At 37.6% G+C, this 18,378-nt stretch overlaps 1 protein-coding gene across 1 annotated transcript in view; it reads right to left on the bottom strand.

Annotated features, from left to right (window-relative positions):
• The window catches only part of LOC115938403 (solute carrier family 12 member 8), a 57,561-nt gene that overhangs the window by 6,806 nt on the left and 32,377 nt on the right, over window positions 1-18,378 (bottom strand). The window contains exons 7-8 of the mRNA XM_081814724.1: window positions 6,844-6,938; window positions 6,172-6,289 (exon numbers count right to left, since the gene is read on the bottom strand). Of these exons, the coding sequence (XP_081670850.1) occupies window positions 6,172-6,289; window positions 6,844-6,938 (213 nt within the window). The remainder of the gene's footprint in view (window positions 1-6,171; window positions 6,290-6,843; window positions 6,939-18,378) is intronic.

The following is an 18,378-nucleotide window of genomic DNA, read 5'->3' as shown; positions in this document are numbered from 1 at the left end:
GGGAGGGGGGTGGGGGGATGGGTGAGCCTGGTGATGGGTATTAAAGAGGGCACGTATTGCATGGAGCACTGGGTGTTATACACAAACAATGAACCATGGAACACTACATCAAAAACTGATGATGTAATGTATGGTGACTAACATAACATAATAAAGTAGAATTTTAAAAAAATGTTTCTCCAATTTTGTATTGTCTATCTATCTATCTATCTGTCTATCGTCTATCTATCTAAATGGCTGGTTGAAAATTGGTTGATAAGATAGTATTCAATATATAATCAGGACATTAGCATTATGGGGCTTACGTTAGAATCTTGGCTAATGTCAACAGGATGTAGCTGATAATACATATTTCCTCAGTTTCATTTAGGGTTCATGTGGTTAAAGGGGGGGACAAATTTTAGATTTGCATTAATATCTGCAATTGCAAGAGAAAGTTTCTAATATATTTTGATACTGTTGGAAGGACAAAAATAAACATAAACATTTTACTGAACTTATTTATTTGTGATCATTTGGATTCTAAATTATCTAAATTCTAGATGTAGATTGGCCTGAAATTTTATTTCATATTTTCGTGTGAAGAAATTTCTGGGAAATATTTAAATTTCTTAATATCAAAATAATTTCTAAGAAATTCAGAAGCAATCACTAATATAATCCTTATGTTAATCAAAATGTATCCTATTCCTTAAACTAGCTGATAGGAGGACCTCTCCCTAGCATGACTTTTTCTAAAGCATTATTTTTAATGTAAATGGGACTTACAATGTTTGATGTGCTTTTCTTTCAAAACTATACATCAGACTGTTCTAATTATGAAGAACTTTTTTTTTCTTTTCATTTTGCCTGGATTGTTATGGTTTGATTTAGTTAGAACTTGAAACCATTTATTGCTTTATTTTAAATTGGGGCATCAGGAGCAGCTGGGTGGCTCAGTCGTTAAGGGTCTGCCTTCGGCTCAGGTCATGATCCCAGGGTCCTCGGATGGATCCCCACATCGGGCTCCCTGCTCAGCAGGAGGCCTGCTTTTCCCTCTCCCACTGCTTGTGTTCCCTCTCTCATTGTCTCTCTCTCTGTCAAATAAATAAAAATAATAAATAAATAAATAAATAAATAAATAAATTGGGGCATCATAGTATTTTGCTGAAAAGGGCTCTCAACTGTACTTTTTAAACAGCTTTATTATTGTGGAATAACGGAATACAATCAGAGTACTGATTGTGTTTTCTTACTTTCTAGATTCTTGACGCTCTGGAATTTGTGACCTTAATCCTGGAGGTGGGAGGTAATTCCTAGAGATAGCAAACAACTCCCCTGTGAGTATACTTTGGATGTACAAACCAACAAATCCAGAGCCCTCACCCCCAATTACCTTCTTTGTTAAACTCCCACACACCAAGCCAATACTCCCCTGCCCTAAATCACCCCAGAGCCAGGTACTGGGTAGCCAGTGACCACTTTTATATCCCAGAGCCCACCAAAATTACTCAAACTATCCAATCCTAAATGTGTCAGCTACCTACCTGCCTCGCCCATCCCTTCCCATTAAAACTTCAGTAATGGCTCTGAGCCATGTTCTCCTCTTTTCCTCTTCTGCCTCCTGACCATGGCTGGTCCTTCCCCACTTGGCCCTGAGTGGCATGCCATGCCTCCTGTTTCTAGGGATCTGTCAGTATAAACTTCTTCCTTCGTGACTATCATTTCTGTGTGTGTGTGTATCTTACCATTTCTGTGCCTCTGTTTAATCTTACTAATTAAAACAAATTAGTACATTTTTAGAACTACATGTATTTAAAGTGTAAAATTTGGAAAGTGTTGACACATGTATGTCCTGTGAAGCCATCACCACAAACAAGATAATGAACGTATCCATCACCTCCAGTAGCTTCCTCAAGCTGCTTCATAAGACCTCCTTCCCACGTATCCCCCCACCCACAAGCCCCATCCAAAGGCAACCACAGATCTGCTGTCATTATAGATTACTTTGCATTTTCAGTAATTACATATATATGAAATAGTATACTATGCACTCTTCTTGTCTGGTTTATATATAAATTATATATAAAATATATTAGTTATACATATATGAAATACTACACTATGTACTCTTTTTGTCTGGTTTCTTTCACTCAGCATCTTTATTTTGAGATTCATCCATGTTACTGCATGTATCAATAGTCCATTCTTAAAAAAAAAGTTCATTCTTTTTATTGCTGAGTAGTATTCCATTGTATGGTTATACTACAATTCATTTATAGAGTCACCTCTTGGTGGACATTTGAGTTGTTTCCAGTTTGGGGCTATTTACAAATTAAGCTGCTATGAATATTCATGTGCCTTTTTTTTTTTTTTTATGGCCATACGCTTTCATTTCACTTGGGTAAATAACTAGGAGTCCAGTAGCAGGTTCATATAGCAGGTATATGTTTAACTTTACTTATTTATTTATTTATTTATCAATGTCTTTATTTATTAAATTTTAATTCCAATTAGCTAACATACAGTGTTATATTAGTTTCAGCTGTACAATATCGTGATTCAACAGTTCCCTAACATCACCCAGCACTCACCACAGCAAGTGCACTCCTTCATCCCCATCACCTATTTCACCCATCGCCCCATCCACCTCCCCTGTTTAACTTTTTAATAAACTGCCACACTGTTTTACAAAGTGATCGTATCATCTACATTCCCACCAGCAGTATATGATAGTTCTAGTTGCTCCATATCTTCAACAGGTGACATGGTCAGTACTTTTAATTTTAGTCATATTAATAGGTGTATAGTAGTATGTTGTGATTTTAGTTGAATTTCCTAATGACCACTCACATCTTTTCATGTGCTTATTTTGCCATCCATTTATGTTCTTTGATGAGATCTATTTAAAATCTTTGCCCATTTTTGTTGTCATTTCCTTATTATTGAAATTTGAGAGTTTTTATGTGTTCTAGATACAAGTCCTTTATCAGATATGTGAATTGCTAATATTTTCCCACAGTCTGTGGCTTGCCTTTGCGTTTTCTTTTTTCTTTTTTTTAAGATTTTATTCATTTATTTGACAAAGAGAGAAAACACAAGCAGGAGGAGTGGGAGAGGGAGAAGCAGACACCCTGCTTAGCAGGGGGCCTGATGCGGGGCTCAATCCCAGAACCCTGGGATCATGACCTGAGCTTAACTGACTGAGCCACCCAGGCACCCCGACCTTTGCATGTCTTTACCAGTGGAAGATCAGAGATCTTAATTTTGAGGAAGTTCAATTTATCAACTCTTTTCCTGCATTGAGTGTTGTATCTAAGAAATCTGCCTCATTCAGTCACAGTTTCCTACATTTTATTTTAGAAATTTTATAATTTTAGGTTTTACATTTAGTTCTATGATCCATTTTGAGTTATTTTTGTATTGTATGATGTATGCAATTGCAGCTTAATTTTTGAATATGGATTTCCAATTGTTCCAGCACTGTATGCTAAAAAGACTTTTCTTCCACTGAATTGCCTTTGTACGGTTTTTGATAATCAACGGACCATGTATGTAGGGGCTAGTTTCTAGACTCTCTACTTTGGCCACTGATTTGTCTATCTTGATGCCAATACCATGCTATCTCAATTGCTTTAATTTATAATCAGTCTCAAAATCAGGTAATGTAAGTTCAACTCTGTTCTTTTACAAAGCTGGTTGGACTACTATAGGTTTTTTGCATTTCCATGTGAATATTTTGGAATCTGCTTGCCAGTTGCTCCACAACAAGCCGCTGAGATTTTGACTGGGATTGTGTCGAATTATAGGACAGTTTGGGGAAAACTGACATTATGAATATTGAATCCTCCAATTCAAAAACACAGTAGATCTCTTCATTTATTTCTTTAATTTCCTCTTTAACTTCTTCTCAGAAATGCTTGTGGTTTTCCCCTTGTAGTTTGTGAATATTACATTAATTGATTTAGAATGTTAAACCTCGAATTCTGGGGTACATCCATTTTGTTATGATGTATTATCCTTTTTATACATTTTTATAATCAACTTGTTAAAATTTTGTTATGATTTTTTTGCATCTACATTCATGAGGGATATTGGTGTAGAGTTTTCCAAAGAGTTTCTACAGAATTAATATTCTTTCTTCCTTAAATATTTGACAGTTTGCATTAGTGAAGCCATCGGGGCCTAGAGTTTTCTCTGTGGGCAGGTTTTTAATGACAAGGTATTGAGATTACCTAAATAGCCCTATATTCTAGAGTGAGCTTTGATATTTCCATCTTTCAAGGAATTTGTCCAGTTTATCTCAGTCACCAAATTTATTGGCATATAGCTATTTGTAATATTTCTTTGTTTTACTTTTACATCCGTAGATGCTAGTAATATCATCTCTCTCATTCCTGATATTGGTATTTTTGGGCCTTCTCTCCTTTTATACTTATCAGTCTAGCTGGAGGCCTGTCAATTTTATTGATCTCGCATAACCAGATTTTTGTCTCATTGCATTCTCTCTATATAAGGTTTTTATTGATTTCTACTTTGATCTTTATTTTTTCCTTTTTCTTCTTTCTCTAGTTTCTTAAGTTGGAAGCTGGGGTCATTGATTTCAGAACTTTCTTCTTTTCTTTTTTTTAATTTTAGGTAGTTAACATACAGTACAATATTGGTTTCTAGTCTTCTTTTCTAATATATGCATTTGATGTGATAAATTTCCTTCTAACTATTGCATTAGTTGCATCCCATAATTTTGAGATGTTACATTTTCATTTTTGTTCAGTTCAAAATACTTTGTAATTTCACTTTTTATGTCTTCTTTGGGCCATCAGTTATTTAGTTTCTTTAGTTTATTTAGTGTTCTTAGTCATTTATTGTTATTTAGTGTTCTTTAGTTTCTAAATATTTTGATACCTGGAATCTCATTCTATTACTTATTTCTAATTTACCTCCCCCTTAGTCAAGGAACATACTTTGTTCTTGAATTTGCTTGAATGCTTTTAAATTTATTTAACCTTTTTAAAAACTTTTTAAAATTTATTAAACATTTTTTAATCCTAGACTATGGTCTATCCTGGTAAATGTTTCATGTATACTCAAAAGGAATGTATATTCTGTTGTTAGGTGGAATGTTCTATAAATGTCAGTTTGGTCAAGTTTGTTGACAATGTTCTTCAAGTCTTCTAAAGCCTTATTGATTTTATGCCTACTTATTTCAGCAATTATTGAGAGAGAGGTATTGGAATCTCTGACTATAATTATGAACTTTTCTATTTCTTTTTGCAAGTCTGTCAGGTTTTGCATCATGTTATTAAAGCTCTGTTTCTAAGTGCGTAAGTGTTAAGGTTTGTTTTGTCCTCTTGATGAATTTTTCCCTTTACTTTTCTGAAATGACCCTCTTTATCTCTGATAATATTCTGTTCTCTGAAATCTATTTTGTCTGGTGTTAATATAATCACTTCAGTTTTGTTTTGATTCATGTTATCATGAGATTATCTTTTCCCTCCCTTTTGCTCTTAATATATTTTTGCCTTTATATTTAAAGTAGATTTCTTGTAGGCAGCATATAGTTGGATCATGCTTTTTTATTCAATCTGACAGTATCAGTGTTTAGACCATTTAATTGGGAATGTTTAGACCATTTATAATTAGTATGTTTATTGCTATGGCTAGGTTTATATAAACCACCATGCTGTTTGTTTTTTGTTTGTCTCATATACCCTTTATTATCATTTTCTTTTTTCCTGCTTTATTTCGATTTGAGTATTTTTTTAAATTCAATTTTATCTTCTTTATTGGCTTATTAGCTGTACTTCTTTGTTGTATTATTTTAGTGGCTGCTTTAGGGTTTGTAGTATACCTTTTTAACTTATCATGGTCTACCTTTAAGTAATATTATAGTATTTCACAGTAGTATCAGAAACCTAAAACAGTATATTTCCATTTCTTTCCTCCTGGCCCTTGTGCTATTGTTATCAATTTTACTGCCATATGTCTTATGGCAACCAACAAGTTGTTATTATTTTTTATTTGTTACCATTTGTGTGCATGTTATATTTTTCCTCCTAGACTATAAGCTACTTGAAAATGGGATTCATAGCTGAGTCAATGTTGGCATTTAATAGGTGCTCAAAACACATTTTTTCAATGAATGCTAAAAGAGAAGAAGGAAGATGGTGGCAAAAAGACTCTGCTGCTTACCAAGGTGAAGCCCTGGACTGGCCCGACCAATGTAGAAATATACAACAGCAGCAACACCCATGTTAATGAGGGTGTAGACCCACTGGATCACAAACATGATGAGGAGAGACCCAAAAGCCTGTGGAAACAGAGTAGGAAGGGCAAGTCATCTAATGGTATATCACATGGCAAGCAAGCCACAAGGCCAGGGCCGTAAGAAACAACAGTCCCTCTCATCAACCTCTGATCACTATAAATTCTGAATAGTTGAAGTTCACATATAATTCAAAACCTCCCTTAAGCAGATATTTGAGAAAACATCCACCCCAAAGTACCCTATAATCAAAACTATCAATAAATAGATATTCTACCCTAGCTCCTTGTCCTACCCCTCCTTAGAAGAAACAAATTAGAGTGAAATTATGCTAATTTGCTATAGCTAGAAATTTAGTGACCCAGAGGTTATCACGGATGCTTAATTATTTTTAAAGTAAACCATTGATTAAAATAAGTGGTTCATTAAATATAATCTTGCCATTTGTAGTCTCATCTAAACTCTAATGTAACATACTTAAATCACATTACTCCTAGTTAAGACTCTCCTTTCTCCTCTCCCCTATGCAGCCTCCTAGATTGACATCTCTAACTGAATTCTTTCTCAAGGACAATTGGGATAAAAATGAAGTTACTCACCCCTAACAGGGAGACCCAGGGGTTGCACACGTGGGTGTAGAAGGAAGTTGATCTCTGGATATCTTGTTCTCGGAGCGTAGACTTTAGGAAGAAATCTAAAAAATAAATGAGCCAAATCCTTGGTTACCAATTTGTTACCAAACCCTTTTCTATTTTTATGAGCAAATACCTATGAATTCCTCTTCTCCAATTTTGTAGCTCAGCCTAAAAAACAACTTCCATTCACCTCAACCATTAACTCCCTTGACCACACTTAAGGCTTGCTTTATGACTAACTTTACATCTCCCAAATCATGATCTCAATCCACCTACCTCTGCCTATCACCTCTTTTTTTTTTTAAATTTACTCTGCTGTCTCTTACCCCAACTATTCATAGCCTACAAAGGAATCTTCCGTCAATTTGCCCTAGTATGTTTTTGCTTTCTATTACCTACCTCCTCTTTTCACTACCCTCTTACCTAGCTAAGATTCTATAAGACTAGCAGCATTCCCTTGCTTACCTCACCTTCTTCCATACTTCAGCATTCCTCAGCAGTCTTGTACTTAGTCAACTCATTCTCCTACTCTCTGATGTAACAAATTTACAGCTTCTCCTCTCAAACGGAGCTTTTATATTCTCTCATCACAAGTCTACCAGGCTACTTGCATCTGTACCCTCTCTTCTACCTTTCCTCCTTTCACAGTGGGACAAACAGTCCCAGCTCTTACCTAAGGCAAATCCCTCCAGTTGTGCCCTGTTCAAGGGCTTTGCTTTCACATTATCAATTTCTCCATCCTCTACCGAATCATCCCCATCAAATACAAATACACTGTAATTTCTCCCACTTAAACAAATATTTCCCAGTCGACTCCTTTGTTACTCCTCTATTTACCTTCCTTATAGCAAAACTCCTCATAAGAATTGCCTATACAGTCTCTACCTCCCATTATTTCCTCAGCCCACTCTTAAGATTGTATATAACATTCCACTAAAACCACTCTTCCTAAGGTTGTCAGTGACTTGAAACTTTTCAGATTCAATGGTCAATTCACAGTCCTCATTCTACTGGACCTTTCAGACAGCATCTGACACATGTGATCTCTTTCTTCTTATCGAAACACTTTCTTCTCTTGGTTTCTAGGATGCCTTACTCCCCTGGTTTTCCTCCTCTCTCACTGGCCACTCCTTCTTAGTCTCCTTTGCTGGATTACCACCCCCTTCCAACTCTCAAATACTGGAGTATCCCAGCATTTATTCAGTCCCTGGCACTCTTCTTATTTCCAAATACACTCACTTCTAGGAGATTTCATCTAGTCCCAAATGGCTTTATATACTATCCACATGCTGATGTTCCAAGTAGACATCATCATCAACCTCTCCTCTGAACTGAAGTTTTGAATACCTAGTTGTCTTCTTAATATCTCCCCTTACCCGGCTAACAAGCACCTCAAGCTTTAACATGGCTAAAGCAGAAATCTATTCTCCCCAACTCTTCTTTATCTGAATAAATGATACCACCATTCACTCAACTATTGAAGATTTATCCTTAACCCCTCTTTTCCTCACAAATACGTCTATTCCATCAGTAATTCCTGTTGATTCTACCCCCAAAATATATCCAAAATATGACCACTCCTTACCACCTTCATTGCTCCCATCCTAATCCAAGCCACTTTCATCTTTCATCTGATTTACTGTAGTGTGCTCCTATAGTAGAGACCACAGTCATAGTACATTTCCCAGGATCTCTTGCAGTGAAGTGTGGTCACATGACTAAGTTCTCACCAGTGGAATATGAACAAAAGTGGTAAGTACCACTTCAGCACCAAGGTCTTTGAGAAAACACGTATGCCTCTTCTCTGTGCCTGTAAATCTGAACATGGTGACTGAGTCTTGACTTTATATGACAAGGTACTAAGGGATAATACAGTCAAAAGAATGGAAGGAGCCTGAGTCCCAGAATCAATGCATGGAGGAGAGCCTTCCTAGACTATTAATGCAAGTAAGAAATAAATTTCCATTGTGTTTGAGCCACTATTTATTATTATTATTATAGCAGTTTAGTCTGCCTTAATATATCTCCAACAGGCTTGGCTCTTTCTCTTACCTCTCTCTATACAATACATTCCTCACAAAGCCAGTGATTTTTTTTCTTTTTTTAAGTGATCTTCTTGAAGCCTGAACCTGATCATATCACAACCCTGGCCTGCATGGCCCTACAGTGCACTGACCTCCACTTTTCTCATGTACTCATCTCCTACCTCTCTCCCCTAGCCCACTCCTCTCAAGTTACTGCTGGACTTCTGCTGTTCTTGGAACTTGCCAATCCTATTCTCACCTGTACCTTTATACATGCCATTTCTTCTGCCTGGAACTCTTCCCCCACATACCTCCATGGCTCACTATTTTATGCAATTAGATTCTCCATTAAAATATCCTCTTCTTGGGCGCCTGGGTGGCTCAGTTGGTTAAGCGACTGCCTTCGGCTCAGGTCATGATCCTGGAGTCCCTGGATCGAATCCCGCATCGGGCTCCCTGCTCGGCGGGGAGTCTGCTTCTCCCTCTGACCCTCCCCCCTCTCATGTGCTCTCTCTCATTCTCTCTCTCTCTCAAATAAATTAAAAAAAAAAAATCTTTAAAAAAAAAAATATCCTCTTCTTGGGGCGCCTGGGTGGCTCAGTCGTTAAGTGCCTTCGGCTCAGGTCATGATCCCAGGGTCCTGGGATCGAGCCCCGCATCAGGCTCCCTGCTCGGTGGGAAGCCTGCTTCTCCCTCTCCCTCTCCCCCTGCTTGTGTTCCTGCTCTCGCTATCTCTCTCTGTCAAATAAATAAATAAAACCTTTAAAAAAAAATCCTCTTCTCAGAGATATCTTTTCTGACAAACCTATCTGAAACAGTACCCTTTCTCCCCACCATCGCCTCTCTCTATCCTGTTACCCTGCTTCACTCTTCTTCATCATAGTAGCTATCACTTACTGACGTTACAGTATATATTTGTTTGCTTGTTTAGTATGTGTCTTCCCCTCCTAGAATGCAAGCTCAAGGACAGCAGAGACCTTCTATGTCTATTCAGAATGTTCCCCCACACCTGGAACAGCGTTTGAAATGTAGGAAATGTTCTATACATGTGGTTAAATGAATAAAGAAACTATCCTAGCCCCCAAAGTAGTTTCTATCCTTTCAGCATCTGTCTGCCTTCATCATGTGCTTCCAACTATCATACTTATCTTTTGTATCTCCATACCTTGAGGGCAATGACTGTCTTTTTACATCTCTAAATGCCAAATCTTGGCATTTAGAAGTTTGTGTATAGGAAGTGCTCAATAAATGTCTCCTCTTTAATTGTGGATTAAAATAAACTTTGCCAAAGTTTATGATTGATTTGAATTAATGACTTTATTACTTTTTTTTTAAAAAAAGTAGGAATACTGTTGATTGCCATTAATTAAGTTGTACAATTTTAACATGCCCAAGGCATGATTCATTTTTCCAATCACAGGCTTAGTGAAATACTAAACCCCCTTGGTTATTAAGAAGGAACAGTATTGGTTAAGGACTTAGATTTTTGCCTCTCTGAGATCTGTGAAATGTTAAGCTCACCTTTTCACAGTTAATCTCAATCTCACACAACCTCAATTACACTGTACCTAAGGAAACTGTATGTGCGTGTATGTTTTCTGAGGAACCTGGGGGGAAACAGAAGAAAGAGGTGTGCCTTCCAGGCAAGCACAATGCAGTTTTATACATCAGCAATGTGAGGGAAAATTCATGCAAGGATGCTCAACTACTTTGAATAGGCACAATAAAGCAGGCAGACAATTATTCAGAATTCTGCACAACTATGGTTTCAAAACCCTTTGAAAATGACTAAAAGAATTTTTTTCTCTTGTCAAGGATTTTGCTGAAAGAAGAAAGTCTTACAGACTAGTGTGGGAGGGGACAGTTTCTCATGTTATAAATTCTAGAATAGTAATCAAGAAAGCGACTTTACTTTATCATGCCTTATTTGCAAAACAAACAGGTAAACAAAACCATGCATCAGGCATGTTAAAAATATCAAATATAATAAACATAATTGTGTCAATTTTTAAAATAACAAATTAAGTAATTTTATAGAAGGCACTTAAAATAAATATTAAACCATCTCTGAAAATATACTCCATATCTTTATCAGAATAAATAAACACATAATTCTAGTTAATATATATAAACTAAGAATATGCATAGTCCACAAAGGATCATATTTCAAGTTCATGTGGTATTTTATTATGTTGATAATACAATTCTTTTAACCACTTTCCAAATGTTGCACATTTAAGTTATGTCTAATTTTTTGTTAACACAATGTAGCTATGAAAATCTTGAACACATCTTATGGTTTATTGTTTGGTTTTGAGTTGTTTCCTTGATATACAATTCCCCCAAATAAATTTAGAGAGTCAGAGCAATTAAATAGTTTTATATTTCTTGTTACATCATGAAAGATCATTCTCTAGAGAGAATGAACTGGAGACGTTATGTCAACTATACAGCAATAATAAAAATTAAAAATAAAAAAAAAAGAAGAATGAACCAGAGGGACTGTCAGCTATGGCAATATGAAGAGGTCAGTGAATCCTCTCCACAAGAAGTATACAACTAGACAAAATAATAAAAAGCAATCACTCAGGGCTCTAGAAACCAAATGGAGACAAATAATTAAGAAGTATTTATTTTTCAAAAACTGCTGGAACTGAGGGTGAGAACAGTGAGAGCCTCTGGCCTGGGCTCCCATCCCCATCCCAGTTCTTACCAGCATGGAGCCAGTCAGAAACTGGCAGTTTTGCTGTCAGAGGGGGCAAACTTGTGAGTTGTGCCTTTATAAGCTAAATGTGGTGAATACAGTAGGAAACTGGGAGGGGAAAAGTCCTCAGCTTTGCTAGCCTGAGGTTGTGGACCCAGCTAGGGCAAGCCGTGGACCAACCAGAAATTTAATGGAAATATCTAGAAATGAGAGCCACAGAAGCACTATAGAACTATATCTCCCCATATTTCCCTGGCTGACTGGAAAACTGCTCCTGCCTGAGAAGACCAAAGAGAGACTGGCAAAAAGTAAAAGCCAGGGGAGACTGGAGAACCAGCTGCAACTTTGACTGCTTCCCAACCTACACACAGATCCACTGGCAGAGGGTGGAGCCTCATGGGCCACATAGACTCAAGGGCAACCCCCGGGAAGCCAAGCTAAAAATTAAAAATAAGAATAAAAAACTGTGTAAGGATATCAGAATCCACACACCACAGAGGAGAGAGATTCCATAGTTCAAATCCGGGAAATTTACTAAAACAAACAAAAACTTGGAAACATATACCAGAATCAGGAGTTGCCACACTATATTATCTAAATTGTCCAGTATTCAACCAAAAATTATAAAACTTGCAAAGAAACAGGAAACTGACCCTGCTTTGGGGAAAAAGCAATAAAAAGAAACTGAGTGAGTGGGCCTGCATGCTGGGTTTAGCAGACAGACTCCAAAGCAGCTAGTATGATAAATATATTCAAAGAATTAAATAAAAATACAACCTTAGGGGCTCCTGGGTGGCTCAGTTGGTTAAGTGTCTGACTTCAGCTCAGGTCAATCTTAGGGTCCTGGGATAAAGCCCCATGTTGGGCTCCCCACTCAGGAGGGAGACTGCCTGTCCCTCTGCCCCTCCCCTGCTCACTCGCTCTCTCAAATAAACAAATAAAATCTTAAGAAAAATATGATGGCAGTTATTTCAAAATAGGGGATATCAACAGAGACATATTAACATTAAAAAAAAAAACTGATGGGCACCTGAGTGGCTCAATTGGTTGAGCGTTGGGCTCTTAATTTTGGCTCAGGTCATGATCTCATGAGATCCAGCCCTGAGTCAGGCTCCATGCTCAGCGTGGAGTCTGCTTGTCCCTCTCCCTCCATCCACTCTCACGTACACACACACGCTCACACACTCTCTCTCTCTCTCTTGAATAAATAAATAAATCTAAAAAAAAGCAAATGAAAAGTCTACAGTTAGAAGGTCAAATAACAGAAATAAAAACTTTACTATATGGGCTCAACAGCAGATTTGAGATGGAAGAAGAAAGTATCAGTGAACTTGAAGATAGATCAGTAGAAATTATCCAAACTGAAGAACAGAGAGGAAAAGGTGGAAGAAAAAGGAACAGAGCCTCAGAGACCTGGGGGACAATGTAAAGTATACCAATTAATGTGTAATTGGAGTCCTATAGAGATGGGAGAGAAAGAGAAGAGCAGAATAAATATTTGCAGAAATAATGGCTCCCAAATTTGATGAAAAACTTTAATCAACAGATCCAGAAGGAATGAATCCACTGGAATTGCTTCCAGCAATGTGTACATATACCTGATTACCAGAGACCTACTATTTTTTATTTAAATTTTTGATAGCTTAATAGATGTGCAATGATATTTTAAAGGTGGTTTAATTTGTGTTCTTTGAATTAATATGATGGCCTAGTTTATAGTAGGTACTATCAGCAAGTAGCATACGTTTTGTGTAGTGGTTAAGAGCACAGGACCTAAAGTGAAAAGGACCTGGTTTCAAAATCTGGCTGTCTCATAACCTGAGCAAATGTTTAACTTCTCTAAGCCTCTGTAAAAAGATAATAACAATGCCTAACTCTGAGCTTACATGAGATAATCTGTTAAGTGCTTATCTCAGTGCCAAGAACATGGACAAGCTTGAAAAATACTGGCTATTTTTAGCTACCAACAATATTTAACAATTAACAATAAAAGTTTGTTGAATGAACAATGAACGAGTCTGGGCATTGATTTTTCAAATGTAAACTGCATATTCATCTACACACTTCTCTTTAGTAGAATCTGGAGTTTGACCTTCCTATTTTTAAAAATAATATGCATTGGACGGTATGCATTTATCAGCTGTGCTTGTCAGCATAATTGTTTCCTTCTGTGACACTGTGTTGTACAAATGTCTTTTATTTCTACTTAATCAGATCCTCTTTGTCTTTGATGATGTCTTCAATAGTCAGAAATATCTCTCCTGCACAGCTGTTATAAATAAGGAATTCATGACTATATAAGGTATAAAATACAGCCCAGGTTAATCTTTTTGATCCATTTGATTTCAACAATGTTTACTCAATAGTGATTTGATTCTTATTATTGTATGACATCTGGTTTGTCACAGATTAGGTTCTTACAATAGTATAACTCTTTCTACTCTACTTTATTGATCAATGTTTCATTTTTTAAGCTAATGTTTTCTCAATTGTGCATCAATTTAGCCTTTTATGAGCGTTTGTTGCATGCTGTGTACTGTGCAGGAATACTGTGATGAATATAAGGTGGAAAGACATGGCTTGTGACTAAAGAAAGGCCACAGTAGGGGTAAAGAAATGAAACTAATATTTCTTTTCCTTAAGACAGACAGACATGTAGGCCCGAAAACAAATGTGTAAACAAATTTGATCTAAATGCATAAAACAATGTGTTAATTCTTTATACTACTAGCATGGATCAAATGTTATGCTTGCACAGGAGAGGAAATCAGGAAAGCCTTCTCAGAGGGGGTATAAATGGATATAAAAAGTCGGATGGATTTTAAACTATAAATTGGAGTTTTCCAAATGTAGAAGCAGGAGGTGAAGCAACTATGAAGACAGAACAGCATATGCAAAGACAGGAAGGAATAAAGAACAAGATGTGTTTGGGGCACTAGTCTAAGTGTAACTGGAAATACAGAGTATGGGCTGTAAGGAGAAAAATGGCCAAAAAGGTAATAGAACCTTGCAAATCAAACCAAGGATCTTGGACTTTAGATGGAAGAGATTAGATTCTACTGAAAGTTTTTAAGTAAGAGAGACATGATGAGAGTTTTATTTTAGAAAGATTATTCAGTGGACAATGAGAAGGAGAAACAGGATGTGGGAGAATCTGGAGGCAAGAGTCTAGTTTGCAGACTTAACAAGAGACTGGGTGCTGGATGGGAAAGGTCTGCACCAAGGTACAGGCAGTGAGGATAGAAGAGAGGGAGTGGTCAACAGCTATGACATTTTACAATTGGGCAACTGGGCAGCGAGCACTTCATTGACTAAACATTACAAACTGACCACATGTCTCTCCTGAAAACGCACTGAGAAGACAGAAAAAAATTAAATAGGCATAAACCCACAAACACAGACATTTTAGAGAATGAGAGAGAAAACAAAAACAAGACTTGAAAGATGGAAAGGTGACAGAGGAATGGTAACAGAGTTAGCAGAGCAGATGAGAATGAACTCTAGGGCCTACAGAAAGGATACTGGCAAGGAGCAGCCCAATGTACTCTGGTAGACCCCAGCAAAGTTCAAGATCAGGCAATGCCATGTCCCTGGGAAGTGCTAAGGGGCAGAGGTTTGGTTGTGAGACTGTATATGAAACAGCTGGACACCAAGAACCCTTCTTCTGCTCACGGAGCTAGGTAACAACTCCTTCTTCACCTGACCCCTTTCCTCTGAAGAAATCAAGCCAGTGAGTGCCTGGACTTGGGACACCAGGCACAGCAAAGAGTAGGCGAATGGAGCTAGAAACTAAGGAATTAAATGAAAGTCTGTATCCTAAACAGTAAGATACCCCTAACTCCCCTACTTCCCCCTGCTCCCTGAATGCAAGCAGCCATCTGGGTGAGGCAACAGATTAAAGGACTCTCCTCTGGAGGAACTAAAGAGTCCAGAGGAAAACCTCTACAGAGTTGCATTTGGGGGTCTTCTGGGGTCCTCCTATGAAAAAGCTAGCTTACCCCCTAATCATTCTACAGTGAGGTGCCCAATCAACAAGCCCTGACCAGTATGTGGGTCTTCTAAACAGCTTTTTAGTATTTCACTTCTAAGTAGGAAAAGAAATCAAAGATCAACAGACATTTTAGTAAAGCCTCCAATATCAGAGAGAGAGAAAGACCAAGCCAAAGAGAAAAGGATCTAGAGAACACAGGTCAGTAAAAAGAGCAGAAAAAGACTAGAGGGAGAATAAGTAATATTACTGGAGAGATAACACAAGCCGTTGTACTCATAAAACAAGAATGAGATGATGTTCAGATTTTTTAAAAGGTGGGGGGTGGGGCGCCTGGTGGCTCAGTTGGTTAAACGCCCGACTCTCTTGATTTCAGCTCAGATCATGATCTCAGGGTCTTGGGATTGAGCCCCACATTAGGCTCCACACTCAGTGGGGAGTCTGCTGGAGATTCGCTCTCATTACCCCTTTCCCTGCTCATGTTCTCTCTCTTTCTCTCAAATAAATAAGTAAATCTCAAAAAAAAAAAAAAAGCATAAGGACAAATTGGGGTTAACCCAAAAGCTCTTAAAAATTAAAATCATGATAATTGTGGCATAGACTGTTGCTACCCAATCTCCCTTTTTCCCTTAGAAAAAAACCCACACAATTTCATATGAAGTAGCAAAATGATCAGGTAAAAACATACTTCCTAGCCTTTCCTCTGAGAATAGCTAGAAAGGCTAGCAAAGTAAGTTCAGGGCTATTCAGCCAAGAACAACACTCAAAGTTATATGTCAGAGCAGTCTAGGGGGGACACTACTGTGGCAGGCACCAAGGTCTAGACACTGAAGTCTGCTGATTCTGAAAGCCCTGATTCTGATTCTGAAATCCCTGGACACTGGAGCCAGGAATGCAGTCATCCTGCAGCTAATATCAGGCTTTCAGAGAGTTCCTTGAAGTCCCCATTTATTCAGGTTTCTAGGTCCCAATTCCAGGTATAAGGGGGCTCATCTGATTAGGAGAGCCTTGGCTTCATGCCTGAACTCTTAGCTATATGAGAGGCTGGAAAACTGAGTATCTGACATCTTCAGTTTTGAGTGTAAAAGGCTTGTTTTGCCTCTCACCATATTTATAACACTGGAAATTCTTCAAACATAGGAAGATCATCCAATGCTGAGTTGGAAAAAAAAAAAAAGCAAAAATCTAGTATAATATTGTATCTCAAAAACTCTCTTATTCCCTGGATCTGACATAGAAGTGTGATAAAGAGAGAAATTCCAAGATAATAGTTTTGTAGCAGGCTTAGAGAACAGATAGTCTAGACTGGAATAGGATGAGAGCCATACAACAAAGGGAAAAAAAGAAATGAATATGTTAAATTTCTGAACAATTTGAGCACTTGGAAAATAACGTTAAGAGGTATTTGATATATCTGGTCAAGCATTTAGAGAAAAATGATTTTACAGAAAACCAAGCAAATTAAGAACAAGGCAATTATTAACTCCAGGAAATAGAAAAAGTTGAACAAAAAGAAAATGTAATCATAGTATAATATATGGCTCAGAGTTAAGCAATATTTACTTAATCATGATCACATGAATATTAGCTATTAAGTTAATCAAAAACCGTGATATATGTACTCTGGGACATTGGATGAGAAGTCAGAGTGGCATAAATGAATTAAAACTTCATTTACCGTAATAGGAAGTCAAAAGATGACATCTGAAACTGACATATCAAGAAGTAGAAATACAAATATATTATTTAGTGACATGAAGGTTAATGGAAGAAGCAACTTTTTGGTTGAAAGGGGGATTGGGTGCCTGGTGGCTCAGTCCGTTAAGCGTCTGCCTTGGGCTCAGGTCATGATCTCAGGATCCTGGGATCAAGCCCGCACTGGGCTCCCTGCTCAGCAGGGAGCCTGCATCTCCCTCCCTCTGCTGCTCCCCCTGCTTGTGCTCTCTCACTCTCTGTCAAATAAATGAATAAAATCTTAAAAAAAAAAAAAGAAAGAAAGAAAGGGTTTTCTGGGAGTGGGACTAGGGAGCAGAGCAGGGTACAAGGGATGGTATAGAAGAGTGGGGGCTACTATTTCTGATTATGTTACTTTTTAAGAGATATTTTATTTTATTTTTAAGACTATTTTAGAGAGAGAGCATATGCGCACGTGTGTGTAAGCGCAGGTGCGTGAGCAGGGAGGGGGCAGAGGGAGAGGGGGAGAGAGAGAATCTCAAGAAGACTCCATGCAAGCACAAAGGCCAAAGTGGGGCTTGATCCCACAACCCTGAGATATATGAGCTGAGCTAAAATCAAGAGTCGGATGCTCAACTGACTAAGCCACCCAGGAACCCCAATTAGGTTACTTCTAATTCCACTTGGCTTATTAAACTGTACAATTATTGCTTTGATAAAAATAAAATAATTCTTAAAATTTTAATAATGCTCCTATCATTAAAAACCTCCCACCAATTTGGAGGGAAAGAAGGAAAGCAAGTGTATGGGAGAATGTAAAGTATTTGTTTTTAGACATCTCTATGTCCCTCTGTCTCCTCCTCTTTGCTCACACTTGTCAATATAGATCTCACGGGGCCAGGTAATAGAGAGAAAAGTAATGGGCTTCCAATACAGGTGGACCTGGGTATGACACCCGGCTGTGCAAAGTATGAGCTCTGAGACTTCTCTGTGGCCTCACTGGGCCTCGGGATCTTCATTTGTAAAATGGAAAAATGTAATATCTATCATATTACATGAAATAACATATGTAAAGCACCTAAAATGTGGAAGACTCAAAATTATGAATT

The sequence above is a fragment of the Leptonychotes weddellii genome, chromosome 1 (genome assembly GCF_054177405.1).
Source record: "Leptonychotes weddellii isolate Sample4059 chromosome 1, ASM5417740v2, whole genome shotgun sequence".
In the NCBI taxonomy this organism is placed as follows: domain Eukaryota; kingdom Metazoa; phylum Chordata; class Mammalia; order Carnivora; family Phocidae; genus Leptonychotes; species Leptonychotes weddellii.
The sequence above is the reverse complement of the archived record's forward strand: the minus strand, read 5'-3'. Positions and strand labels throughout refer to the sequence as shown.